This window comes from Sceloporus undulatus, chromosome 5 (assembly GCF_019175285.1).
Source record: "Sceloporus undulatus isolate JIND9_A2432 ecotype Alabama chromosome 5, SceUnd_v1.1, whole genome shotgun sequence".
NCBI lineage: Eukaryota > Metazoa > Chordata > Lepidosauria > Squamata > Phrynosomatidae > Sceloporus > Sceloporus undulatus.
In genome coordinates this window covers 51,416,137-51,425,293 of record NC_056526.1, presented here as the reverse complement: position 1 = coordinate 51,425,293, position 9,157 = coordinate 51,416,137, and the positions used below count along the sequence as shown (strand labels likewise).

Sequence of the window (9,157 nt, the reverse complement as noted above, 5' to 3'; positions counted from 1 at the left end):
TCTTTGGGTTAGGAGGGGTAAATGCATGCCCTTCACAGCTGCTTCATCACTGGGCTTTTCCGGGGGAGGGGGAAGCCGGGTGATGTAGGAGCAGGAGGGGTGAACATGCCCCTTTCTCCCTGATAACTGACTCACTTGTCCAGCCAAAGTGGCTGGAGAAGGGAAGCAAGGGAGTCTGCCACCACCCTGTGACCCTTCCAGGGTCTGGCCCAACAGGGATGGCTGGGCAGCCAGGGCAGGGAGTAGGCAAGTGAGTTAGTGGGAGGAACAGGGCAGGCTTCCCTCTCCCCTCTGCTCCAGGTGACACAATAGGTAGTGTCACCACTGCTGTTGCCCCTTCTTCTATTGTGCTAGGAATGAGTGGATGGTCCCCATATGAAAAGGGGTTATGGGTACTGCTATGATGTATAGTGATGTAGCAGGCACACAGTAGTCTTTATTAAAGGGATTATCTGCAAACTGTACTGTGCTGAGGAAGGTGAAAGGACAGCCAGGGGCCCTTTAATTTCATTACCTGTGCAACTTCTTCACAGTTATTGTACATAGCATAATGCTGCTAGTGACAGTGTTTCATAGGTACAACAGCTTTTTGCCTTGTACAGTGCACCCATGTCATACGCTGAAAGCAGTGATGCTTCTTCCAGTGCCATGCGCCGGAAGAAACAATGGTGTGTGTGCCCATGGCGCATGCACACTGCCACCGCCACGCACCGCCACAAGCACGAGCCCCATTACTTTTAATGGGGCTCGAGCATACACAATTTTTGTTTAATGCGGAGTGTGTGTGTGTGTGTGTGTGTGTCCAGAACGGATTCCCCGCGTAAAACAAGGGCACACTGTACTGGAGTCCATAATCACTTTATATCTTTAGGTATGTTGGGGAGATTTCCTTGATGCTGCTTTATTACTTGGAAGTTTGGTTATGATCACAATATGCATTATACACTTGTAGAAGCCTGGGATATAATCTGGGTTCATGTTCAAGGAGTATCTTTCCTTGAACCTTTTGGGGTTTAAATTTTTCAGTAGTCATGGATATTTGGTTTCACTTCTGCAGCTTTTTGGATATATTCATTTTCGGATGGGCTCAGCTTGGCTTTATTTTAACTATGTGTTACACTCAGCATGTATTGTTTTTGTCTCCTGCTACACTAAAATGTAATGCAACTAAAGAATGAGCTAGTGTCATATAGATGCTAAATGTTTAGAGCCTTAAAACTATATTTTGGGTTATCTTGCTATTTTTGCTGCAGTCCATGAGAAAAATTGCTTCTGAATAACTATTTTGACAAAACTTTTTTGAAGTGTGAATTTAATTTTCATTTAATCAAAACTGCAAACTTCAACACATTTACCTGGGAATCAAACCTAACATCTCTCAGGCTTCATTCTGAGTAGATATGGATTGCACTTTAATCAAGAATTTTCATTGATTTTAGATAAATATTCTTCTACATAAGTTTCGTTTAGTAATGTGAGCTATTCCTTTGAGAGTTCAAGAATTGAACTTGTTTCACAGACATATAAAAATGCAGTTGTACAATTTCAAGGCCTAAATGCCCTAAAGACACCTGATCCCATCTGATCTTGGAAACTAAACCAGACCCGCTCTGGTTAGTACTTGGATAGCAGGTGCTGTTGGCTATATGAAGAGGAAGGAATTGGCAAAACCACTTCTGAATATCCCTTGCTACAAAACAAACCCTATGAAATTCTTAGGGTTGCCATAAATTGATGTGACTTGCAGGATCATACATACATGATTTCAATAAAAAGTATATTTTGGATAGTGTCATGTCTATACCCTTTCTCCTTCATTCCTTAGTTGGTTTTACATGAGAGGAAAAGAAAACATTTATGAAAACAGAAACATTAATCCCTTCATTAATGTTTTTATAGACCTATAGTGTTTTTTACCTGCTGTGCACTCCAGACATGTACTGAAGCACATTGCTAGGGATCATATCACTTGGAAGAGGATACCTGAGCATTCCTGAACCTTAATCTTGGAACTATCATATTTTCAATTAGGAAAGGATTGCTGTAATGTAACCCAATAAAATACCAAATCTGATACTAAGCAGAAGAAAACCGAATAAAGTATACAAAAGGCAACTGTTAACCGTGATGTATTCTTTAAAACTACATTAAATATCTTCACCCATGATACCATTTCTTATTGAAATCAAAGAACATTAGGAAAGGCAGTGTTAACTTGTCTAATTAGCTGTCTGTTTTGATAAAGTGAGCACACATCCATTCTTTGTACTGGATCTTTGACAGGAGTCATTGTTGAATGTCTATTTCACCTTTTTGAATGGACATACTCTAGAAGCCTTTTTATAAAGAAAACAGAGGAAATACCTGGAATACATACCTGTTCATACAATGGATGTTTACATAATCAGTTCTTTGGAACTGGTACTTAGATTGTTTAACGCCCCTTTGCTCTACATATTATATTCTTCTGCACTAGTAGCTCTCATTTTGTTGTTGTCTTCGAGTAAACTCCAATCTATGGTGACCCTATTAGAGGGTTTTCTTGTCAAATGTTATTCAGAGGAGTTCTACTGTTACCTTCCTTTAAGACTGAGAGAGTATGACCTATTCCAAGGTCACCCAGAGGGTTTCCTTGGCTGAGTAGGGATTTGAACCATGGTTTCCCAAAGGACCAAAATCACTACATTACACTTTGTCACAAATATCTGCAGAAATGCCCTTTCTCATATTCCCTTGCCTCTGCGCTAAGATCATCGGAGTACCATCCTTAGGAGAAATGTGTGATGCATCCTCAGAGAACAGTGCTTTTCTGTGGCGTTCTCAGCTTTGGATTTCCCTTCCAAAACAAATTAAGTTTGGTAACAACATGCAACTCTTTTTCTATTAGGTCAAAACATTTGATTTGCTCAGACATTTAAAAATGATAGTTTTCTGTGTCTCCATTTTATTAAAATTATGTTTTAATTTTTATTGTTGTAAAATTGTTTTGCAGTCACGGATTCCATTTTGGGTGAATGTGCAATTTGGAAAAAATAAAGCAATTTAAACATATAAAGAATATATTTATTTAAAGAAAGTATAATGAAGAAATATTTAATCCTGTTTGCCTTGACCACATGGGCAATCATTGCCATAGGTTTAGTATTACAAGGAGCTGGGTTTTTCTCTGTCTGAACCTTCATAATTTTCATGAAGCAAATGGAGACTGCTAAATCAGATTTAGTATGTCCTATCTGATTTTTTTTAAAAAAGGCATAAAGGAAAAGGCAGATAATTGAGTAATTGAATCTGATTTTTTCTTCGTTTCTACTGTGCCTGAAAATGGAGTGTCTCCATTTCATATTCTGATTTTTAAAGCTATAACCAATTGAGTAAAAATGGGGGGAATGTATATTTAATCTTAATACCATTTAAAAAAAGGAATTTTAGAAGATTACCATTTTGCTAATTGTTCCATGCACCTTTCATTTATTTTATATGTTGTGAATTTGATTTTACTGGATCATAATTGTGAATTTGATTTTCTGGATCATAATAATGAACTGATTGATTGATTGATTGATTGACTGACTACTATTTTAGATATACTTGAAATACTGCTTACTTCAGCTTCATATCCTCCATAGGTTAGGCTACAATTCCCATACTGTCCAGACAGCATTATGATGTGGGTTACGGGAGTTGCATTTCATCACTGGAGGGAACCAGTTTTTTTTTAAATGCTCCTTTAGTATAGCTAATTTGCTGATATGGCAAAGTCAAAATGATTTGAACCAACATATTTTAGCTTTTCCATCCCAATTTAATTAGTTGTAGAAATCTCTATTGTTAATTTTCCCTCCAAAAGGAATACAGTTCATTATTTTATTCAGTGATGATATACTATGTTCTTAAACCACAGGCCTATTGCTGAGTTTTTGGTCACTTGCCTACGTTTCTCCTTTTGTTTCTCTATTGCTTAGCAACACCATACTATCGCAAAGAAAATACTAAGTTAGAACAGGCTCATTTTTGGTAACTTCATGGGAAGATAGGAGGGAGGCTCACAGGGTGGAAAGGAGGGAGAAGCATTTGGTGTTTGTTTTCTCTCAATGTAAGTTGGTTTCACATGAGAGACGGTGGTACTTCTTTGTGCTTTACCTTAAAAGGGAAAGCTCTGCTCCAGAAAGTATCTGTATGAGATCCCATGAATTTTATAGATTTTTTTCAGATAAGGAATTCTCAGGTGGTTTTACCAGTTTCTTCCTCTGAAATAGAGCCTACAGCACCTGATATCTGTTGGCAGTCTCCCAACCAAGCACTAACCAGGGCTGACCTTGTTTAGCTTCCAAGATCAGATGTGATCAGATGCCTTTAGAATATTTAGGCATCCAGAGGTTAGGAGAAAAATTACCTTTTCACAGATGGAAATATTTTTTTTCTCTTTTGCCATAGCTTCCTTGAGATAGTGGCAACTATGGGAGTGGTACAGCTCAGTACAGGAGATAGAGCACAAGCTTAGGGTAGAGAAGTCCCCAGGTTCTCTCCCCAGCATCTGCTGTGAAAACATCTTAGATGGTAGGTCTATGAAAAGCCTCTGCCCTAAAATATGAGAAGCAGCAACCAGCTAATCCAGTAGTGGATCAAATGGCAGTGCAAGATAGATCAAATGGCAGTGTAAGGTAGCTTTATATGTTCATATCACTAACTAGAATTCTGTTTTGGTTGCTCAACCTCTCCTAGCACGGTGCCTTCTAGATATTGAACTGTTCCCAACATGGTACTTTCCACTCAGGATGGCCTTAATACATCTGAAGGGGATCAGGTTGGGAAAAGGAAGAATTAACCAATCCTCACAGACACTTTGAGAGCAAATACTACAGCATCCACAGTGTACACCTGTAGTAACTCTCACTTCGTGTATATATATAAGAAATACACACACACACACACACGAAGTGCTGCTTGATATGGGTTATAGAAAGGAAGGGACACATTCCTTATCAATTTGCAGATAATTTTGTAAATTTGCAAATTTTTCTTTAGAAAGCATCTTTGAATTGAAAATCAGTGGCTCAGTACATACCTGGTTTTGTGACGTCTTCATCACGTGCGAGGGTTGCCTGGGGAGCGGAGCGCCCACATGCCCCACAACCCTCACATGTGACAAGGATTTAACAATGGCGGCACCCTGTATACACAGGTGCCGCCATTGTTACGTAAGTGCTGCACGGTGTCTGCACAGCACCGTGTGGCACTTACATAATGAGTGCACCAGTGGCACACTTATTATGCCGTGGCGGCAGTGGAAAAAGAACCCGCTTTTTGTAGGTTCTATTTCCGCTGGCGGGAAGCCGCGACATGGTGGCTGAGGCTTCCCTCTGGTGGGAAAATAGGCGCTGGCAGGCCGCCCTTTTTGGGTGGTCTGTACCGCACCATAGATGATGCCTTCCACCTTCAATTGAAGAACAATGATTCCCAAATAAACAGATTCCTCCAATTTGAGTTGCAGTAGACCACACATATGTAATGGAATCTAATGGATACTGTATGTTCGACTGACTGCATTCTTGCTGATCTGGGTTTATATCCAGGTCATCCTGACATACAGTAACTTGATTTAAGACAGCATTAACTCAGGCTGAACCACAAAACAGCCCAAGACAGCTGGAGTGCCACTTAGGGAAAAGAGATGTACTAGTTGCCAAATTGTCTGTAGATCTGTTGTGTGGATGTTAGACTGATGTATAATCATGTTCATAACAAGCTTTTTTTCCTCCACAGGGTGCCAACAGTTCAAACTTGTCTGTAATTGTTCAAAACAAGAAGTGCTTCGATAATGACATTGTCTGCTCAAAAAAATGTTTTTATTTCTGTTGGAGATGCTGAGATTTTTTTCAATGAACCCCTAGACTTACAGGTATGTTTTGTTTTTCCTTTCTTGACTTTCTTGAAGCACAGTACAAACCAGTATTTACAATACAGTGGTACCTCGGGTTACGAAATTAATTCGTTCCGCCGCCGCTTTTGTAACCCGAAAAGCCTTCGCAAGCCGAAAACCCATAGGCGCTAATGGGGAAAAGCCGCGATTTCGTGTGAAATAGCGCCGAAAAGCACCAAAATTTTTTTCGTAACCCGAAAAAACGTTCGTAAGCCGGAACAGTTTTTTTGAATGGATTTTTTTCGTAACCCGGAAATTTCGTAAGGCGGCGCATTCGTATCCCGGGGTACCACTGTACCATTAAAATGTTACTTTCCCAACCCAGAGCCTCCATGTGTTTTGGCCCATAATTCCCTTCCCTGCCATTATGGGAAAGTATGAGTGTTGTGATAGTCCAATGTGTCAGGAGGGCACCTCTTCCTGTAGAATATTCCCAAATCCTCACTTAACAAAAGTTTCATTTGCTTTTTTATTGCTTTCCCCTCTATAGTCATTTGTATAACCGGTATTCCACTTGGTCTGACAGAACTGGAGCTAATAATTTTGGTCTCTTGCCATTAATTCCTAGCCATAGTGTTTTGGGAGAATAAATCCTGACTACTGCACCAAACAATCTGAATTAACTTCCAATGAAAGCAAAAAATTTATCAGAAAATGACAGTAGTAATAATGTTAGGTTGCCTTGTCCAAATGTCTTAACTGAAGAATTCTCAACATTTTGCCTAGAATAGCTTTAACATTTTCCCGGAAGGAGAATTTGCTTCTTTTATGATATTGATGTTAAAAAAAGCCAAGCCTGCTCCTTTTTTTTCTCTCCTTGAGAAACAGTTATTTAAGGCCTAAGAGTTCCTAATTCAGGACAGGAGCTGGCAGTCTGATGGACATTTACTTTGGATATGGCTGTTTTGTTGCATCACTCACATTTCTTTTTTACTTCACCCTCATATGTTTTAGCTTCAGACCATGTTTAGTACAACTTCAGTTTTCAATGGATCTCCCATAGAGACCCAGTGGAGATGACTGCTTCAGATGTAGTCAAGACCTTGCATGCATATTCAGAAATTAACTTGATACATCTGTGTTGTATCTCAGAAAACTTTGGGAACTGTCCTGATATTTAGGTGCTTTTCTGTGTGGTGTGAGATTTGAGCATATTTCAAAGAAATACAGGACCAAGTCTTGCTGTACATCTGTAGTTGGTCACAAGTTCATCTGAACTGTGGTTGTGGTAAATACAAATTGTTATGATGCATAGGTGTGTTTAAACTAAATGAAAGTGATGGTGTAAACTAACTACATAGAGATTGGACTGGAAATGTTAAAAGAGCCAGCTTCTCTCCATGTAATAGTGCCTCCATCTAAGAATAATATTGATAGAGTTTGTCATTTTTTAAAAAAAAAAAGGTTTTTAATTTTGAACAATAAGCATCATTTTAGTCTATTATTTAGTTCCTACTTTCGTATTAGTTGAATGTCTGTGTATAGATTCTTTCTCTCTCTCTCTCTCTCTCTCTTTCCTTTACCTTGGCTTTAGGCAATACCTTTCCTCCTGCCTTTTCCCCCATGACCATAGTTTATATTGAGCTTGTCACCTCATCTCCATACCCACAAAGTTTTGAATTTCTGTTGCAATTCTCTCACACAGCCTGCTTAAATAGGTCTATCCCTGAATCCTCATTAAACACCATGCATCTGAGGAAGTAGACTCCAGCCTATAAAAGTACATGCTGCCAGCTTCTTTCTTTCATTTAGTCTCAAAGGTGATGCAAGAGCCCTTTGCGTTGTTACATGTTACTATAGTAATCTAATTTATTTACAGAGGATGCTGAAGAAACATGAAAACAAATCCAAGTATCAGCTTTGGAAGGCAGGATTTTATATAGCAGTACACTTTCCAGAGCAGGAGATCACAGTACTATGGGACAGGAAGACCACAATTCACATCAAAGTTGGAGCTCGGTGGAAGGTAAATTGATACAAAATTAAGCATCTTGTATTTTCCAGAAATTGAGTATTTGCAGAAAGGATTGTGTTCCATAAACCATACCCTGATAAACCGTTGAAGGAGGAATTAAATGGCAAACTTATCCCATGTTGTTAACTGTATTTTCCTAGACATTTGAGAATTGATAATTACCTTTGCCTACTTTTTTCAAAATGTTGCACATAAATGAATTCCATAAAAATCTTCTACTTACTAGGGGTATGTAGGATGAAAAATATCTGTATTTGTCAGAACTGGAAATAGCATGACAGCTTCAACAAAATGTGTGGGTCATGCTTTCTCATTGCAAATTGAGGAAAAGGAGAGCTCTTAGATTAGCAGCTACATTTCTATACCACTTCATACTGAACAAAGCAGTCTCTAAGTGGTTTACAGTGTGTAAGCTATTTGCTCCCAACAAGATGGGTACTCATTTTGGTGGATGCCAGGCAGAGTCGACCCTGGAGCCTCTGGTTGGAATCGAACTGATAACCTTGTGGCTGTGAGTAAACAGCTGCAGTACCATATTTAATCACTGCACCACCAGGGCTCCTTCTGTGCCACCAGGGCTCCTTGTGGACATTTTCTCCATTCTGTCTGAGGTGGCTTCATATCTTTCTCTTACATGCTGCCAAACATGAACACACAAATCATCCTGCAGGGAAAGAAGCTGGATTCCCAGTGGGAAAGGGACAATTTCTTTCTTACTATGGCAACAATCACTTCAGACATTTTCTGCCAATTATGGGCATTTAACTGATTGAAGTTTCTCTAAACACTATGTTATAAACAAAGAAGTCTTTAAAAAGAGTAATCATGTTACTCTACCCTCAGAAGAGCTGCTACCACATTGCAGAATTAATGCAGCTTGATATTGTTTTTAACTGTCATGGCTCCATTCTGTGAACCCTGGGATTTGTAGTTTGTTGTAGCTCTAGAGCTCTCTGAGGTTAAATAGCTCACAAAACCACAGAACCCAGAATATCATAGCATTGAGCCATGGCAGTTAAAGTGATGTCAAATCACATTAATTCTGCAGTGTCCAGCCAAGGTGTCCAGTCAATATAACAACATGTCCAAATCAATATATTGAATTGAGCTTTGAAGCAGATTGGAAGCCAGTGCAATTGGTGCATGACTGGTGATAAGTGGTCCTAAAAACACATATGTACCTGACAACAGTCTGAGTATTACATTATTCCTTATCAAAGGAATCTTACTTTAAGTGAGTCCTTTTCAAGGACAGCCCCATA

At 39.2% G+C, this 9,157-nt stretch overlaps 1 protein-coding gene across 1 annotated transcript in view; it reads left to right on the top strand.

The window, feature by feature from the left end:
- OTOGL (otogelin like) overlaps positions 1-9,157 on the top strand; it is a 106,395-nt gene that overhangs the window by 43,994 nt on the left and 53,244 nt on the right. The window contains 3 exon segments of the mRNA XM_042467983.1: positions 5,764-5,835; positions 5,837-5,899; positions 7,752-7,886. Of these exon segments, the coding sequence (XP_042323917.1) occupies positions 5,764-5,835; positions 5,837-5,899; positions 7,752-7,886 (270 nt within the window).